Genomic DNA, 20,773 nt, shown 5'->3' with positions numbered 1-20,773 from the left:
CTGTTGTGCCCTTCTGTGTTAATTTGACTCGTAGGTTATATTTTTGATGCTATTAAAAATGTTATTATCAATATTTTATGCCAACAGGTCTTTTGATTCCTTTAGACAGCTGGTTCTGAAATGACTAATTTTAGTGGACATTTCCTATTAAGACACTATATTTTTCCCTCCGTGAAGATGTCTAGTGCTTCCATGTCAAAAGTCTTCTGACTTACTACAGGTATAAACAGAAAGAAAATATAGCCATATTTTCTTGATATATTAAAAAAAAATCACTTTCCAATGAACTTTGCCTCACAATGTAAGTCTCTCTTGGAACAGAAACACAGTTAAGTAAAATAAACCAATGAAAAGTGGCCACTTTTGAAAATTAATCCCTCATTGGCACCTATAGCCCACTTTTTCCCTGCCAAGAGGAAGGAGGTGGACTTCACCCACTACTATTATTTTCATGAGGGATTCAGGATATGATAAGGCTTCTAAGTACTGTAGAAAGCCTTTGGTCGTTCATTTTTTTTTTTTTTACTATAAAACATATTTTCCTACATATTTTTCACTACTTTCCCCATATACACTTTGCAAATACAATATGTGGGTAATTAAGGTAGTTGGGTTTAGAGGGGGGGAGTAACAGAAAAGTCATTATCTTGTTCCTCTTTCTCTAACTTGTATCATACGATTCCTCTTTTCTGGGACCTACAACTACGACTATAGCAGATGTTCCAAAAGCCTCAACACAGTCTTAAGCTATGACTTTTAGGACAGCCCAGAAACCTGGCCAGTATCAACCATGTTGGAATGGGAAAGCAGCGATCAAAGAGCATTACTGTGAAGGTTAGCCACTGCACACTGCAACCTCTGTCACAGAAGATGAATGAGAAGACTTCTATTAAAGAGCATGGAGGCAATCATATCAATCAAACCTCTCTTATCCACACAAAAAACTAATTCAGAATAACTGTTACACTGATCAGAATAACTGATACACTGTTCTTTCAGGTGACCTAAGACGTGAGGAACCTGCAGCCCTAAGGCCACAGGTGGTCCTCTAGCTCCTCAAATGCAGCCCTTTGACTGAATCTAAACTTCACAGCACAAATCATTTTGGGCTGCACTTGAGGACCTAGAGGACTACACCCGTAGTATTACTAAAGCACTAAGTAATTTCTGAATTATTGTTCAGTCCTGTTCAACTCTTCATGACCGCATTTGGGGTTTTCTTGCAGAGATACTGTAGTGGTTTGTCATTTCCTTCTCTAGCTCATTTTACAGAGGAGGATACTGAGGCAAACAGGGTTAAGTGACTTATCCAGGGTCACACAGCTAGTAAGTATCTCAGGAAGATGAGTCTTCCTAACTCCAGATCAGGCACTCTATCTGCTGCACCACCCAGCAGTCCCAATTTCTGAGTTACCCAGCCTCATTCAGTTATGTGCCCAATAACAAGACCATAAATCCTCACTTCCATACAACTATTGGAATATTGCAAGAATTGAATGAAAGGAAACATATCATGACAGGTCATCATTTAAAGTGGTGAAAAGTAGAAAGGTCTAAAACAACCAAGAAGTCCCTGCAGATGAGCAAAAGAACTTAATGTTTTAAAAAAGAGTTAATGACAAATGTGGCCAAATGGATCCACGAGGGTTAAAAGCATGAGGAACCTGCAGCCTCAAGGTTACAATGTGGTCTCCTAGGTCCTTGGGTGTGGCCGAATTTGACGAAGTCAAAATTCTTTTATTAAGGGCATTTGTTCTGTGAAATGTGGATTCAGTCAAAGGGCTGCACCTGAGGACCAAGAGGGCTACATGTGCCCTCAAGGCCACAGGTTCACCATCCCTGGTTTAAGATGTCACCACCATTGAAACTTGATCAAAAGTCTTGATCAGAAAAAACCGCAAACAAATATAGATGCATTCTGGCAAACAGAGAGTGAACGTCACTACTCTCAAAGACTGTTTTCCAAGTTCTTTAAACAAGATTTCAAGTCATCTAGCAGTACGAACCCAATACTCTTAGTGAATGCCATTCAGCCTTGTCTTTATTCTGCTAAACTGATTACAATTTCACATGGACTTCTTACTTTAAAATAGGTTCCATCCTTTTGGAAAGAAGCAGCAGAGCTGCTTTTCCAAAACCTAGACCAAAGAACTGTCCTCTCCAAATGTTAGGGGGATACCTCAGAAAAGAAGCAATGAAGCAAGAAGGGAGTGAATACAGAATGTGGATGCAAACAAGTGGGCAAGTCCTCTGAGAAGCATCACAGCGTGAGAGAGAACCAGGATCAATGGAGGTGGACATTCGCTGGTGGGAAGTAGGAGGACCATCCTCCTACCTCTCCCAGTTTCAATTTCTTTGTGGATAAAATGGAATAGCGACATACTTTATCTGATTATTGTGAAGTTTAAGTAACTGAAATATGCAGTAAAGGTACCATGTGCTCATTGTCATTAACTGGAAACTTAGGAGGGACCCCTGATAATTATCGTTAGTGTTTATTGGATCTTACTCTACCTCCTAACTATTCTATTATGTGTCTATCAACTTTAGAAAAGTAGGCATCTGGGTATAGAAATATGGGTATTTTTTCATTCCTTTGTATATATTTCTAAAAATTAAGTTCATTCTAAAGTCTTTTCTTTAAAGTTTGGATTAATGTGGCAGTAATATAACCATTCATTTCTTGAGTAATGGCTAAAGTCCAGAGGTCAAATAGGGACCTCCCCCATAAAAACCCGCTTAATCTGCGTGTGTAAATGCAAATTTTAAAAATTATTCCCCAAAGAGTTTTTCTCAAAATTGATTACATAACTTTGTAAAAAAAAAAAAAAGAAAAGAATTCCAACTACTTCTAACTTCTCATCTTAAAATATACATTGTAGCCTATTTTGAAATGTTCCTAATGATCTTGGGGGAAGCATTTAATGACTCCATGTTGACAGTATGTAAATCATACTTTCTACCTCCTTAATTTTGAGGTTCTGCTTCCATGTGGCATGACCTAGTTACCATAGAACTTCCACTAGGAATTCCCCTTATTTTAGACCATGAACACAGCCCAGCTGACTATCCATGGAATGAGAAATTGGAATGAAGTGGAAAGATGACATAAAGGTAAAGATTTACTACAAGATACATTGGATACGAATACACCAACCACAATCTGAAAAAGGAAGTCACTCTTTGCTTACCTGCCAGATAGAGCGCAAATGATATAAACCGATGGTAGCGAATAAGGAACTGAAGTTGCTCTTCTCTTTGAACAAATGTAGCAAAATAGTCTGCTACAGTCTCTCCATAGAAAAAGTAGTTCACACACAGTAAAAAATACCTGTAATATAAGAACTATCAGCCTAGTTTTCTTTGATGAATAAGATCATCAGACCCCTCCATAAAGCTATCTTATACATAGAACAATACAAACGAAATCAAAATAAACACAATGCTGAGTGAACTCGATCTCAGGGCTAGCTCCAACACTTTAGGTTGTCATTTCAAGGCATCCCTTAAAAACTAGCTGTTACAATGAACATCTAAGCAGCAGCAGTTAGCATGTGTTTTTAAAAACAAGTTACAATACAATTTCAGGGATTTCTTTTAGCTCTATTTCAGTGAAACTCCTGAACGGGTCACATGAAGAGATGAAGGGTTACTCACTCCTTTCTTCCATTGCCTTTTAAAATATGAAACTTATCTCTCCAATGGCCCAACTCAATTTAGTCTCTGGTAGGTCCAGCAAAGCAGCAGGAGAAAGGAAGATAAGTGGCTCGTTTCTGACGTCACCCAGCCCACTTTCTCTGCCAAGAGCCTCTGCTCCAAACTAACCCATTCAATGGCACTACTGGTTTCCTAGACGACAGACTGCTGGATTCTCTTCCCCTTTCTTTATCCTCACATTTAATCAACAAATCCTATTATTTCTTCCCTTGGCATCTCTCTCAAATCTCTCTTTTTTCATGTGTACTACCTCTTTCCATTTAGTTCCTCATCACCTGTTATTAATATTCTTTATCATTACAACTGTCTTCTAGCCTGCCTGCATTCACAAAACATGCATAATTGTGTGAGACGTAGCTTCATTTAACACCCTGATTACCATGCTGCTCAAAAACCTACACTGACCCCTAGTACCCAATGTAACAAGTCTAAACTCTCTGGCCCTCAAGGCCCCCAATAATCTGACCTTCACAGTCCCCCACCAAGATATGCAGTGTTGTTTTTTAATACCTACACTGCTGGGTTGGTCTCGCACACACCATGTCCACTGTTGCCTTCCCACCTGGAGACGTCCTACACCTATGGAAATCCTGCCTACCTCTCAAAACCCAGCTCAAATCCAGTGATATTCTTGAGCTCCTAACTATTCAGGCCCATGTTGCTCTCTGTGCAATCCCACTGTGTTTAGACACAGTAGCACACAGTTCAGCAGCTAATCTTTTTCCTCCCTATACATGTCCACATATTCTCTATTAACTTAATCAGGGATCCATGGGAAGGGGCTGTGTCCTATGCTTCCCGCATCGCACCATGCCAGGAACAGAGCAGATTCCACAAACATCTGATGACTGGCATAGCAATGCCTCACTTATTCAGGACTTATTCAGAAGTGTTATTCTCTTTATATCACTGTCTACTGCGACTGGGATTGAAGTTTACTCAGACTTGGGCATTAAGATGGATGGGCTCCAGGTACTGCCTCTTTAATACCCTTTCTCACATCAGTGGGCACAGAAAAGGGCACTGCACTGTCCCAGACAGCACAGCTCTCTTGAAGGATTGGAGGGAAGTGGGTAGACTTAATGAAGTCAATATGGAAGCCACCTCACTACTGTGGAGATGATAGCTCACCATTCTTCCCATACACTTCCTTTCCACATGTGAGGAAACATAGCATGGTCAACAGGAGTCACTTCCACTGGTGGCGTCAGTGGCTTGGCCACGCTAACAGTCTGCACCCTTTACAATCCTACTACATCAGCACTTACCCCAGTGATCTGGCCATGCTACTTCATATAATTCTGTGAAGCAGTTTTGATTTGGCACAAAAGTCCAACTGAGGCTTATTTATCTAGCAACTATCCTTCTCTAAGTTTCAGGAATGTCATGTGAGCTACAGAGTTGTAGCTCTGATTTAAAATGGATATGGAGTACTGAAACTTACTTCCTAACCAAGTTAACATCTTAAAATAGTTTGAAGGAAGGGAAATATCTTTGCACATAGGCTTCATATTAATAGAAAATCTAAAATGTCACTTATGACCACACACAACATATGACTACACATAAGGTGCATAATGTTAAAAGCTGACAAATTTTAGAAATTTTGCTGTGTTTCAATTCAATTAAAGAAAAAAGGGAAGTGAGAAAGAAACTACAAAGACAACGTCAGTGACAAGATCATTGTCTTCAGATGAAATATGGACTATAAAAAGGTTTCTGTGAATTAAACTTGAGTTGGAATCAAGGGACTAATAAGGAGTATTAACAAATATTCTTTCAGTAGAAGAGTAGCACTGAGAAATTAAAAGGTTGAAGGGGGTGGAAGGAGAAGGCTAATAGAGGCAGGAATAAGAAAACAGAACTGGAGCAGTAAGAGAAAGAACCAGGCCACGATGTGGGAGGGTAGGGTGTAGGAAAGATGGAGCGCACAGAAAAGGGCAACTAAACTAAAAAAGCTGAGAGTCCACTCATAATCAATCAGGAATGGACTTTACTTGAGACAAGAAAATTCTCCCATCAATCTCTGTGTTGATAACTCCCCTTCAACAGATCCTAACTCATCCATATGTCTGTCCATCCTGAGCAATTCCTGTCCGTCTATGCCTCTCCTTTGCTCAATGTTACAATGATACCATTGGAGCTATCAGCTACTTCTTGTTCTTGCCTCAAATGACCTATTTTCTGTTTCTCTCATATGTGTTTTGATGGCGTCCACTGCACCAGTTCTCCTTTTTGATGGCTTGTCTGTTAGGTGATACAGCCTATTCACACCTTCCATGTCTTGTCACTGCCCCCTGGGGTAATACTCTCATATCTAGTTCTTAGAAGATCATTACTGAACAGCTATAAATCATTAGGAAAATACAGGTAATGAAAGGCTGGGTCTTTGTTGCACAGAAGTGTGAACAGGAGCAGGATGAAATTAGGAAGTACTTTTCTGCTATCTATCCATATATATGTAAAAAATACATCTATACACACACATACACATATGTCCTTATGTGTGAATTTATGTATGTGTATGCACACGTGTCTGTCCATCCAAATACATATCATGGCCTAAAGAAAAAGCAATCTTCATTCATTTGAGTTTCCTGAGTGAATAGTTTTATCAAACTTGTGAGTAGTTTTCTGCATCTCAGATAAAAGGCCCTTCACTGTTTGATGTGTAGTGTCTTTTGTAAATGGAAATAGCTGAAGTATGTCACCAACTAATGGAATCCCTGTTCATCTTGAACTCTCAACTGGATTTCCTCCATGAAAGTAAACACCTGTTTATTCTTCCTCTTATCTGTTACTGATAATCAGAAAGCTAAACAATTTTCTATCATTTTATCTTTCAACAAATCTTGTAAAAATTTGACCTATGCCTAAGACACATCTTAACGGAAAGGAACCTTTAATGTGGCATTTTACTCTACAATCAAATGTTCTTTTATAGTAAAAACCAATCAGCAATTAGTGGGATCTCATATCCCCTTCATCTTTCAGCCAATTCTGTGTTTATAAAGGTTTGCTTTCCTGTAGAATATCACTTTCGAAGCCTGCTGATTATCCTCTCTTCTAATACTCTCAATGTGTGTTTATTTATTATTTTCACTAAAATTTTACATAGATGGGAAAGTAGGCATATATATTAGTGGTCACTGGTGCTCCTTAAGTGGCCAATGTTGGTTGGTAATGAGATGTCTACCCCTTTGGTAGCCTCTTCCTTGTCTCTTAAGAACTAATCCCTAATGACCTCACAATTGTGTTGCCTCAAGAATCCATCTCCTCTGTGTACATTTGGTAGAATATAGTTGCCTTTTCTGTCTTGTTCCTTTCCACTCTGCTTCTGTGTCTTCTATAAGCACATCTGGGAATGGGACTTTAGAGTCAAGTAGAGGGGTTCCAACTGTCCTTGAGAGTGAAAATGGATTATGTTTACTTGTTTTCTTTACAATGATACTATTTTTTTCTATAAGATTTTACTTTTTTTCCTTGGCTGCTGTATCTCTCTACTTAGCAAGTCATTCAAATATTTGATTTTAGTTTTTAAGCACTTTTGGTTATTTTTGTGGCACTTAATTTACAATAAAACTTCTGTATGAAATCACTATAATTGGTATCAATTCTTATCCTATTCTTAAAATTTATTAACTCAATTAAATAGGTCAGGTTGCAGTTGCTTTATCTGTATGTCCTATATTTTTGCTTTCTAACTTGTATTCATTTTAATCTTTGTTCTAAGAACCTGGTTCTCTATACAATTCATTTTGGAGTGACTCCCCTAATTGATAAGTTGTATCCTGTTAAAATACGATCAATTTTCTTATCTTATTTTTGCTTGACAAAACCTGAATTTTCTCAAAAAAAGTATTCATGATGTAGATGCTTGTGAATTCTGACTATCCTATAAGTATTTGACATCTGTTGTTCCTTACTCCTAGTTGTGCATTTTCCAACACTTTTCATTGTTCTCATCTATTTCTACCTTTATACTGAAGTCAATGAGTGTTGATGCATCTACTGTCTTAATTTGGAGGGCTCCACTGGATCCTTCACCTTTCCATTTTCTGTAATTCATTTGTGAGTAAGCTGTAATTATTTTCATGGTATTCTTTTTTGTTGCTGCTGCAAATACTTATCATAAGCAGTGAAATATAAAATTAACCCAATGTCCCACGAAATGGTGTTTCTTGCTGGCTTTTGAGGCAAATGATAAAACCAACTCTGCCTGCTCGTCTGTTCCATAAGAATCTTTGAGCCTTCCTTCTCTTTAACTGCAGCTTCCTTTTATTTCATGGTTCTGTTTATGGTGACATTATCAGGTCTCGTCAGATCCAGATCCTTCAGTCTTTTCACTGATCGTTACACAAGGATCTCCCACGGACAGTATGGTAGTAGTCTACCCTTGTCCCCTTTTCCCATCATTGTCCCTCTAGAAGGAGAAGTGGGCCACAAAGGATTGAAAGCCATTTGGCATTTTTGTTTCTTTCGTGGGCTGCCACGGTCCAAGAACTCATGCTTACATGATCGGCAGGTCAGCCTACTGAGGATGAGCCTTTCTGTGGTTAACTAAGTTAGCCCTCAGAGTACAGTCTACTGTTGGAGCCACACCTGAAGTTTTTCCAGCATGACAGGACCTGCCAGGGGTTGCACTACGTAAGCATAGACTTCATGAACTTAAGGAAGAGACAAGAAAAAAGAAAAAACACCAAGGAAAGAGAGGTAGAAGGAATGGTGTCAAATACCTTTCCTAGCTGTAATAGGCTAGGGTTACTAAAGCAAAAGGGACATTATACCTCCCTCACTTTGCTTTTTGTTTGCCAGTGATATTTGCTTAAAAGAAGATAAGCTGGGATTATGTGAAGTCACTTAGAAGACAGACTTCAAGTTTATTTTTTTTTTTTTGAGCTTGTCCTTCCACTATGCCACACTGTTTTAAGAGAAGATCAGATATTTAAAAGTGCTAGGTTATCAACTGGTCAAAGTCCCAAAGACTACTTTTTGCTTTCCACATTCCAAGGTTGCAATTAATCACTTCAAATTTGCTATTTGCTCCTCTACCATTTTATGACTGATCAAACTATTCTTTCTTATATAAAACGTTTTCAACTAGGAAAATGGGAACGTCAAGAGCAACTATGCTTTTGAAGCCAGGTGAATAATGATAATATAATATCAATAAGAAACAATCCTTGTGTCATCTTATGAGAATACTTAATTTAGTGAAGCCTGTACACAACATTTTGGATATCAGTACATCATTCTGAATTACAGGAATTGCTTCGTATCTGCGCTTCATCAACATTTCAAACATTTATGATTTTAGCAGTATGGGTAATTCTCTTAATCAGTGTAAGTTACAATCCACTTCATTCCTTAAACAGACAATCTCTGTCATTTGTTGTGACAAAGTTTGCCATGTGACGGTCAATCATCTGGTTATATATCTCTTTAAACTCAGCTAAGCTGCTCCTTGGGCAAGAAAGTACATGCCTAGGCCCACAATGGAAACATTTCCAACCTCGTATTCCCTGCCAGAATTTGTGTTGTTGGCATAGCTTTGGGGAATCAGAGCCTGAGTAAGGTCTTAGGCTTATTACCCAGGAAAAATTCAAACATCATTAGTATTTAGTAAATACTAAGGAATTAGGGTTTGGCCTAGTAATCTTTTCACGTCTCCCAAGCCACAGACTATCCTTTGCCACAACCCAAATATATGTATATTAAATGATAACGTCAGTTTCTAGATTCTGGATTTATTCTGGATATATTCAGTTTTTCAAATAAAAAAACAACTTGAGACTTACCAGCTTAGTGTTCTAAACCATGGTAGCTCATAAGAACGGTAGACTCTATAGCCTATGGTAATAATTTCATGGAAGCATTTCACTTGGATGCCCAATACCTGCAATTAAGAGAAAGGCATTTCAGTTACCCGTATCGTCTAATACTTAAAGAGTGTGTGGTCAGAAATACCAGCCAAAATGAAATATTGTAAAATTCCTCCCAATATCAGAAGCAAAGGTTTTTTTAACAGTGATTATAGTAATAGGGCTAATAGTACAATCTAGCGTTTATATAGCACGTTAAAGTTTGCAAAGCATTTTACCTACTTATTTCATTTTCGTCTCAGAACAGCAACCCTGTGGGTGAGGTACCATCACCACCCTCATTTAAAGATGAAGAAACTTATGCTGAGAGAGGTTAGTGACTTGTGCAGGACTACACAAGTATCCAGTGTCTGAGGCAGAATTTGAATTCAGGTCTTCCTAATTCTAAGGCTGGCACTGTGCCCACTGCTGGAAACTATTACTGAAAACTTGCAGTTTCACAAAATTCCAATAATTTGATATGAAATTCCAGGAAATGATTGCTTCCTATGGAGTAAACAGACCATTCTCTGGGCTTAAAGAGGAAGACGGTCCTAAGTTAGGTTGAAAGTATAGCTAGGGCTGAAGAAACTTACCTTTATTCAAGGAAAGAACTGCTATTTTCTACAGCTAATGAGAATAGACCAGACTATGATCATGACAGCTATGAGTCAGGTGTGATTACAATTTCTCAGCCTGTTCTGAGAACAGAAGACTTCTTCACCTTCGTAAACCTGGTAAACTTCATACGTAATGGTTTTATTTCACTTGTTATATTTTTTCCTTATTTTTATTTCTGCAGTAAAGTTGTTTTTAAATTCTGTGTCTCAACTGAATTGAAGGAATAAGAACTTCTCTCCACATGTGGACCATGAGTTTTCTAATATCCTGGAGATCAAGTGTGGGCTTTGAAAGACTAATAACTTGAAAAAAATAGTTAGGAGCAACTGTTTAAATCTCTCTCTTGTCTCTCTATCTCTCTCTCAGCAACTTAGGTAATCTATTATTTTTACCCTAGGCTAATATAACCTATTTCTATAACCAAACCAGATCGGCACAGAACAGGATACATATTATTCCCCACCACCTAGTTGCCCAAGTCTGCAGCAAAAGCTAATTTCCAAAACCATTCAGTGCTCAATAACAGTGATTGAGGGCGGGTCTTCAGAAAAATTTCAAACTCTATCCTAAGCTCAAAAAAACCAACTTTTCCCCTCTTCCTGTTTTGACTTAATGGGCATGTTAAAAAAATGTTGGGTGATGCAATGGTACTGAAAAGCTGTTAAGTTTTAACTGCATCGCTGCTATCAATAGTGTGTCAAGCAGCAGAGGGAAGCAGTAGGGGCCAAGGACTGTCTTCGTTGCAACCGTTCAACTCTGCCCTTGTAATGTGAAAGCCATTAACAGCCCGTAAGTGAATAAGCATTGCTGCATTCCAATAAAACTTTATTTAGAAATGTAAAAACCATTCTTGGCTCTTGGGCCATAGAAAACAGTTGGTAGACTGGATCCCATACTAAAACATAATCTCCATGTGGGCAAACACCAAGTCATAGCTAAGCTTTGACATTTCCTCAGCTATCTATTATACTATTCTGCACACAGCACCTGACTAATACATGCTCGCTGGATCAACATTATTTGAGTGCCATATAACACATATCACAACTCTGTTTACTTGTAAAATGAAGATGCTGGACTACACAAGCTTTTTCAGCTTTACAAGTCTATGGTATATTCCTATTTGACATTAAACATAACGAATCCATGTAATACAAAGAAGCCCCAAACAAACTTTAAATAAGCATACAATTATCCTAAAAGCCCTACACAACTGTGCACTAATACAACTTACTAACACAAGTACACAACTGCACTAATAACTCTGGCAGCTGGTCTTCACCTCTAAACGTTTCACTATTTTTCGACACAGATACAATAAAGTCTCCAACTTACAAAACAGGCTCTATATCAAAATCAGTTTGCATATCAGATATTAACATTCTGAATGCATCTTTCCCCCACAGAAAAGAAGCTAACGTCACATTTAACACCTGACGTACTATATTTGCAATAAACAACTTAAAAATGCTGTCATGATAGGAGAAACTTAAAACATAAAACGAAATATTTTAATCAATTTTTGTTCTCTTGTGGTGCAACAGAGACAGTCTGTGATATTCATTGCCATGTGAGTGGCACAGTCAAACAGGATGAGAAGGTGCGCACAGAGAGTGACCTACGCCAGTGACAGGGATATCACATCAGTGAGATCACAGATCTGACAAAGTCTCAAAGTACAGGATAATAGTAATGATTGTACAAAATTATAATACAATTATAAAAATGTTGCAACAAGAAAAATACCTATCCTCCCTGCCAGCGATACAGGCCTTTAACACAAATTAGCGCCCAGCTGTTATTTAACTTCCCAACAGAATGACTTGAGGTCTAGGACCTAAGAATCCTGCAAACAAGAGTATGAACTCAGCATATTTCATAAAAATACTGTACCACACAATGGTTTCATATTTTGAATTACCTTTCTTGACGGTCTTGCCTACCATAACTAACCATTTACATGTGCTGAAAAGTAAAGTCAGATGACACAGAAAATCTATCGAGCGGACTTACAAGAAGCATCAACATAAATGATCCCATGTAGATGATCAGGAAAAATAATGAAATCATTGTCAGAGTAAGAATTCCACGAATCCACCAATTTTTCCACCTATAAAGAAAACATCAACAGTTACCATTTAATACGTTCTCAAAGACATTACCTTGGTTTTTTAAGTTTTAAATTCTGCAAGAGCAGGACTCTGATCTAAACTTTTCTTTATAATTCCCCATAGTACTTACTAAACTCATTATTCTCACTCATAGTAATCCACACCTAATAACAATAGGAAAAGCAAGGAACCATGGGATTAGGAAGTCAAATTGTTATTAGCATTGATAATTAGGATGCTGGGTAAAATTACTGATTACTTTTCTCATGCGCCACAGAATCAACTCAACTTTTTTCCTCTCTGTAAACTCCCAAATAAAGTCCATGTTTACAGCAGATGCAGAATCCTACTTCTTCCAAACTGAGGCCAGGACAAGTCCTTAAGTCCTGTCCCTCCAGTACCGTCACCCCACATGCTTTGTCCCCTTCCTTCTCCCAGAGGAAGAGGTAGCGCTATTTTTACTTGAATCCCCATTTCTCTTTTCCTGCCTTTCCGAGCATCTTGCTCCAGCATTCATCTCCTCTCTATCATGCATCTCCAATCCTTTTGGTCTTTGTTCTTTGCTTCTCACTTTCTTCCTTACTCCTTAATACGTTTTTCAGATTTCCACAGTCCTTAAAAAGCCCTTACACCGAGCCTTCCACACACCACAAAACGACCTTCTCCTTCATCCTCCTCCTCTTCATACTTAAAGAACTTCTCCCCCTGACTCCTCCCTCTTTTGCAATCTAGCTTCCATCCCCATTATTTGGTTACTTTGGGGGGGGGGGAGAGAAATATGACTTCTTAATCACCAAATCATCTTATTTGTTCCCTTATCAGAAACACTGAACTTCCCCTTTCTCCTCCCTTTTCCTGGTTCTTTACTTGCTTGTCTAATCTCCGAATCGTTGGCTGGCTCTTGGCTTCCTCCCTCCCACACCTGCAAACCCAGATGTGGGCACTTCCTTCACGCTGTCCACTGGCCCTCCTCTCCCTCTGCATTTGTTCCCTTAATCATATTCATTTCCAAAACTACCGATCACCTTCTGTTCCCAAGTGCCAACAGGTCTTCTCCCCACAAGCACCTCAAATTCATCATTTCCTAATGCTCCTTCCAAATTCACTATTTCTGTCACAGGAATACTCATTCACTCACTATCCCAAGTTGAAAACCCTTTGCTTTCCTTGTACAGCTCTTCCTTGTACTGTCCTTTTTCTCCTCACGTATCCTATCAGTTACAATAATAGGATAAATCCTTTTTCTTCAGTTGCTCACATCCCTTTCGTTATTTCAGTAGCCTAAATTCTTTCTGCTTCCACTTACCCTTCTCCAATGAGCTATACTTTGTACCAGTCAAACAGCTTTCTTCTTGCTCCTCTATTCAAAATTCAATGGCTCCCTGGTCCTTTATCTAGAAGTCATGTTCTTCTGCATTCTAACATTAGTCTTATACTGTTGTCTGTCCAGTCTATGTTCTCCATCAGATCAGAAGATTTAACCATCAATCACAGACACCTACACTTTTTTTCCCTGAATACCTTGGAGTATGCTACTCTCTCTGGGCTCATCCTTTAAAGTCCATTTCAAAGGCCATCTCATTTATCTTAATAAGCTTCTTTGATCCACCACACTCCCAGTCATTAATAATCTTCCCTCCCCCAGTGCCCAGAAAGTACTCAGCTTTATGCTGTTATTTAAGATTTCAGCTCTTAAGATCATTCTGGGAAAGGCAAGAAGTCTAGGTGGATAGGAATACAGGCTATGTGAAAGACGGTACAAAGACAGGACAGACTGTGTAAGGTATCCCCACCATGAACTGAAATGTCACTTGATAGGCAACAGTTCTGAACAACAAAGGAATGTGAACATCTGGACACATCAGTCCTAGTGGCCTCAGAACACACAAAGGATAAACGGCCTGTTGTGGCCATATCAGATGAGATGGAAATCCAGATCTTTCTGATTCTAAGACTTGCACTTTTATCTTGAATAACTGGCTATAATGATCTCTCAATAAAAAGAAAAGACCTGAACGCTGAAGCCACCCCTGTTAGTCACTGGAGGAGATACAACTCATGAGCTGCACTACCCACAGGTAGTCATTGTCCCTCAGGGAAACCCAAACTATCTGTAATTAAATCCTAAATCAGGACACCCTATTGGCAGAGGCCTATTGCTGTCAGGAACCTTAAGCCTTGCTTCAACACTGTTAAAAAAGCCAAGCTCAGGGGATCTACTGAGAACTGGATTTACACATAGTTGAGACTCGGTGCATACCTTGGAAGACCTAAGATGGCAGGACCAGTAGTTTCCTTACATAGCTTCCTTCTCCCACCCATGCCCCAGCTGCCCTGAGGCAGTTTCCAGGTCAGGGGCACGAAGGGTCTGTGTTGTGCACAGCTAGTGCCTCTCAGACATGGCGGCCACCTGAGATCATGAGACATACCCTTGGACCCACTATTAGGCCTATACCCCACAGAAATCAAATAAAAAAGAAAAAGGTTCCATATCTACAAAAAATTTTTAGCAGCTCTTTCTGTAATAGTTCTCAACATGAAATTAACTGGGTGTGTCATATATGACTGTGATGGAATACTATTGTGCTACAAGAAATGGAGAGCAGGATGGCTTCAGAAAAACCTGGGAAGAATCATATGAACTGATACAAAGTGAAGTGAGCAGAGCCAGAAGATACATAGTAACAGCTCCACTGTATGATGATCAATATTATCAGCAATGATACTGGCTGCTGGCTGTTGCCCTTTGTTCTCAAAGAGGACCAAAATGACATCACCACGACTGAGAGAGACCTTGAGAGTATCCTTGTATTGCTCCTTCTGACCACCATGTGATCACCTGCCCCATGCGAGTTCTCCATACAATAGTCTTTTTGGCAAGTGTACACTTTGCATTCGAACACCGTAGCCAGCCCATCAGAGTTTTGCGCTCTCTGAAGCATGGTTTGAAGGCTTGGCAGTTCAGCTCAAGCAAGGACTTCAATGTCTGGTACCTTATCCTGCCAGGTGATCCTCAGAATCTTCCTAAGACAGTTCAAATGGAAGCGATTCCATTTCCTGGCATGGCGCTGGGAGGCTGTCCATGTTTCACAAGCATACAACAATGAGGTCAGCACAGTGGCTCTGTAGACCTTCAGTTTGGCAGTCAGTCTAATACCTCTTCTCTCCCAAACACTGAGCTAGCTCTAGCAATGTGTGCATCAACCTCATTGTCAATGTGTACATCCCTGGAAAGGACACTGCCAAGGTAAGCAAACTTATCCACAGCATTCAAAGGTTCTCCGTTTGCTGTAACCGATGGTTCCACATATGGATGGTGTGGTGGTGGCTGATGCAGCACCTGCGTTTTTTCTTGGTGTTAATTATTAGGCCAAAATTAGCTGAGATGCAACAAAGTGTAAGAAATGACAAATAGGATGAATACAGAAGTACAGACTTACATGAACATGAAACAAGAAAACTGTGCACAATGATTACAGTAACACGTGAAAAAAATCCCACAAACAAATGAAAATGAGTGTTATAACATAAGACAAAGTACGTCCCCCAAGAGAAGCTCTGAAGATACCTCCTCCTCATTCCTTTGCACAGTTCTGCAGAGGTGCACAAGTGTGGCACATCACACATGGAAGTATTTAAGATGGATTTTAATGAATTTTGCCTTTAACAAAAGTTAATTAACAAAAGTTAAGTTGATTAACAAAAGTTAATCAGCAAATTTTTTTTTTTAAAAAGGAGATATACCTTTAATAAATGGACTAAAGCTGATGACTTAAGAGACTAATCAAAAGGCTAAGTGAAAGCCAGGGGGGAAAGAAAGCCCATGGCTCCCTAGGAGCCCTAGATTCCTGTTACAAAAAGCAGGAAGAAACAAGTTCAGCTTTCCTTCCTCTCTCTTCCTTTGACAAGTGGTGGTTCTCCCAATAATCAGCATTCTGATGCAACAGAAATATAAATATTCTCAAGTGGTGTGGGTTTTTCCCCCTCAGTGAGAGTATTACCTTAAAGAGTAAAAGCTAAAGTAAAAAAAAGCATTTTAAAAAGCAAATGCCCTTCACCCTGACATCATTAAGGCTCTTACTATTTCAATGGCATTTTATCTATGTGTTCTGCTTCTTTACCCCCAAGCTCCCTGATCACTTGCCATTTGCTTGACAGGCAGTTTTGACAATAAAACTTATTTAAATACCAGAAGCATATGGGAAAATTATGAAAAGAACAAGATGGAAATTTAACATATGAGCTTTGCATATGAATTTACTTGAAAGAGAGAAGGGAATTGACAGTAGGTCTTAAGGGAAAAATATAAAACAATAAGTATACACAGGGGCATTCAAATACTTGACCAGACAATTTCTTGGACCCAGAATGAAGTAGTAATTAAGTTGAAATTCACTGGTAAATTTAGGACTGAAGTGGCATAAGTTATAAAAGGAAGCAGTAAAGAAAAATCATTTTTATTTAACGCACTGCAAGTGAGTGAAGATGTATGAGAGTTTCAGTTAAGCAATAAAAGCAATTAGCAAAATTTGGGAGGGAGTTGGGAAATGGTCTACCATTCTGAAAAATAATTTGAAGTTAGATTAGAATAGTCACTAAACCTATATAAGTGCCTTCTGATATCACCCCTAAGCATATACTCTCAAGGAGGACAAAAATCAAATCAAAGGTGCCTTACATACAAAGAACTGGAAGCAAAGCAGAGCCTTATCAGTTAGGATATGGCCATATAAATTATGGCACATGAATGTAGTGGACTACTGCTTTGCCACAGAAATGTTTATTGTTTCATATTTATGTATGAAGGCTTTAGAGAAACTTGGGAAGACTTGTGTGACCTGATGCAGAAAAAAGAACCATTTATGTAATATCCACAACAATGTGAAGGAAAATAACCTTAAAAGATAGTATAACTCTGACCAATGGGTGGTCGATTTTGAATCTAGAGGGATGACCATGAAGCAGACACATGACAAGCCCTTCTCGCTGGGAGCACAGACCTCTGCTGCAAAGTGAGGCATCCAGGGGCAGGTCCAAACAGGGCTGGTTAGTTTTCTTTAGCTGTGCTTTCTTTTTCTTTCTAAATACTAGTGAGGATTTGGGGTAAAGAGACAAGATGATGATGATGACGATGATGATGATGAAGAAGAACAACAAGTCTTTTTTAAAACAGCATTGGTCTTCAAATTTAAAAGCCTATATATATATATAATATGGATTTTGGCCGTCATCCTCTGTTACTGTGACCTTGGGCAAAACAGCTGAACCTGTTTGAAGTTCAGTTTGCTCATCTTTAAAATGGAGAAGGGAGAGAAAGAAAGAGGAGAGGACAAAGAAGATGGAAAATAATATAGCCAACCCAATGTTTTGAATTGTAATGCAAATGGATTGATTCTGTTCAGAAGATGAATCACATTAAAGTTATGATCGCAACCATAAGCAAATCCTTTTTTCAGAAACAAACCTGTGTGAACCAAAGAGTCAAAGAAGCACACTAGTATTGAACATTGATTCAATCATACCTTGCAGATAAGCCAGACAGAGCTTTCTTAAGCACTTCAGGGGTTCTGTCTGAGGATGGTGGAACTTCTGGAATGTCAGAATCAATTCTGGAATCCAAATCTCCATATTTATCATCAATATCAGTTTCCTAAAAGAAAAAAATGAAGTACGTATTAGAAAATTGGAAAAATTAGAACTACAAAAATGAGCAGACATTCAGGTACTTATATGTTCCTTATATAACCTTAACAAAAAGAATAGCTAAGAAGCTATCTTAAACAACTAGAAAATAGTTATGTTAGGAAAATTTGATTAGCACCCACGAGATGGAGGACTAGACATTTTCTCCAATATAAATCTCTCCAAAGTACAATTTTCTGCAAGAAGTAAAGCAACTGCACAGTCTCCATGGTCTAAGAAGGCACCAAGAAACCTAGTTAGGTAACAATGAACTAACAGTGGATAAGGTTAATCCCAAATTTCAAATACATTCATTCCCTCAGCACCCGATCTCCCATGTTCTGGCAGGACGACACAAACCAAACCACAGATGTGCCACAGAACCCCAATCTTCCCTGGACCCCTCAATTCTGTGCAGGAGAGGTGTATAAAACATAACACAACACAACACAACATAACATAGCAGGAGCTTTCTCTGCATGGAAGAGATGTGTTCTGGCTGTAGCACAGCAGTGCTCAGGTCAGAGAACCAAAGAATAAAGGGACAGGGAAGCCGTATGTGTGTGGGGGGGTGAGCATCCAGCTGAGGCCGGTTCTGTCTACCCAAAAGCCACTTGAGGCTGTGAGAACTAAATCACCCACCCACTAAGTGAAGAGGTCTCAAAGGAAAAAGCTCTAAAAGAAAAGAAGATCTCTATACAAACACAACACATTCTCTAAAACAAGATGTACAGAGAAAACTTATGGGTTATAACTGTTCCAGAAGCACGCAAATTTTAAAAAAAATATAAACACCAAAAGGCATGAAATAAAAAAAAATGTGACCACTCAAAAGAATCTACAGATAATCTTCAGAAAAACAAACAAACAAACAAACATGTTACAAGCTCAAGACACACAGTGGTTATACTTAACTATTTCAATGATGACAAAAGTTGCACTCTACCAAGAGAAAGATATTCAAATATAAAGGAAATTTGAATTGTATACAAGATTATTTTGCCCCTACCAGAAATTGCAGAAGAAAATGGAATATGTTCTGAGGAAAGGAGTTCAAGATGACATGCCCAACAAACATAAATCTATTTATCAATGAAAAAAAGGTGTTCAATAAAAGAGAAGTATTTGAAGCATCACCATAAATCAAACCAGATATGAATAAATTATTTGCTTTGTAAACACCCAAGACAACAGAAATGCAAGTAAGGCATACAAATACAACAACCAAATAAGGCACAAGCAAAATTAAATAAATTATCATGGGGTGAGAGAGACTGGAAAGAGAAAGACACAAACCTATGGTGTTAAAAACCCACCACCAACAAAATAACAAGAGATTTCATTCTAAAAGTACACAAGGAGAAAAGAAAGAAAGCAGACTTAGATGGAAGAACTAATGGTGGCAGAAGAGGCTTTGTGAAACACCATGAACTACCACACCTCACAACACGTACCTGCAAATGAATCTTAAGGTTTTTCTAAGACTAAACTGAAGAGTGAGAAGGGAGGAAGAAGTTAGATGGTGTGTAAATGGAAGGAGGTATATACTGGGGAAACAAAGTCCGAGAAATGCAATTTATTGGCAAGGTCTGTGGCTCCTCAGGAGGCACGAGGACCCGGAGGAGAGATTCACAAAGATTTTTTTTTTCTTCTTTTTTTTTAAAAATTTAACTTTTAACATTCATTTTCACAGAATTTTGGGCTCCAAATTTTCTCCCCCTTTGTCCCCTCCCCCAACCCCAAAACACCGAGCATTCCAATTGCCCCCATCACCAATCTGCTCTCTCCTCCATCATTCCTCTCTGCCCTTGTCTCCATCCTCTCCTCTGTCCTGTTGGACCAAATAACTTTCTATACCCCTTTACCTGTATTTCTTATTTCCTAGCAGCAAGAACAGTACTTGACAGTTGTTCCTAAAACTTTGAGTTCCAACTTCTTTTCCTCCCTCCCTCCCCATCCCCTCCCTTTGGAAGGCAAGCAATTCAGTATAGGCCACATCTGTATAGTTTTGCAAATGACTTCCATAATAGTCGTGTTGTATAAGACTAACTATATTTCCCTCCATCCTATCCTGCCCCCAATTACTTCTATTCTCTCTTTTGATCCTGTCCCTCCCCGTGAGTGTCGACCTCAAATTGCACCCTCCTCCCCATGCCCTCCCTTCCATCATCCCCCCACCCTTCTTATCCCCTTCTCCCCCACTTTCCTGTATTGTAAGATAGGTTTTCATAGCAAAATGAGTGTGCATTTTATTCCTTCCTTTAGTGGAATGTGATGAGAGTAAACTTCATGTTTTTCTCTCACCTCCCCTCTTTTTCCCCAAACTAAAAAAGTCTTTTGCTTGCCTCTTTTATGAGAGATAATTTGCCCCATTCCATTTCTCCCTTTCTCCTCCCATATATTTCTCTCTCACTGCTTGATTTCATTTTTTCTTTTTAAGATATGATCCCATCCTATTCAATTCACTCTGCGCACTCTGTCTCTATGTGTGTGTGCGTGTGCATGTGTGTGTAATCCCAACCAGTACCCAGATACTGAATAGTTTCAAGAGTTACTAATATTGTCTTTCCTTGTAGGGATGTAAACAGTTCAACTTTTATAAGTCCCTTATGACTTCTCTTTGCTGTTTACCTTTTCATGCTTCTCTTCATTCTTGTGTTTGAAAGTCAAATTTTCTTTTCAGCTCTGGTCTTTTCATCAAGAATGCTTGAAAGTCCTCTATTTCATTGAAAGACCAATTTTTCCCCTGAAGTATTATACTCAGTTTTGCTGGGTAGGTGA

At 38.9% G+C, this 20,773-nt stretch overlaps 1 protein-coding gene across 1 annotated transcript in view; it reads right to left on the bottom strand.

Annotated features, from left to right (window-relative positions):
- Nucleotides 1-20,773, bottom strand: part of CDS1 (CDP-diacylglycerol synthase 1) — a 74,234-nt gene that overhangs the window by 32,158 nt on the left and 21,303 nt on the right. Inside the window, exons 2-5 of the mRNA XM_072622969.1 lie at nt 17,833-17,960; nt 12,213-12,309; nt 9,516-9,613; nt 3,192-3,331 (exon numbers count right to left, since the gene is read on the bottom strand). Of these exons, the coding sequence (XP_072479070.1) occupies nt 3,192-3,331; nt 9,516-9,613; nt 12,213-12,309; nt 17,833-17,960 (463 nt within the window). The remainder of the gene's footprint in view (nt 1-3,191; nt 3,332-9,515; nt 9,614-12,212; nt 12,310-17,832; nt 17,961-20,773) is intronic.

The sequence above is a fragment of the Notamacropus eugenii genome, chromosome 7 (genome assembly GCF_028372415.1).
Source record: "Notamacropus eugenii isolate mMacEug1 chromosome 7, mMacEug1.pri_v2, whole genome shotgun sequence".
NCBI classification, from domain to species: Eukaryota; Metazoa; Chordata; class Mammalia; order Diprotodontia; family Macropodidae; genus Notamacropus; species Notamacropus eugenii.
Note: the sequence above shows the minus strand (reverse complement) of the source record. Positions and strands in the feature narration are given on the sequence as shown.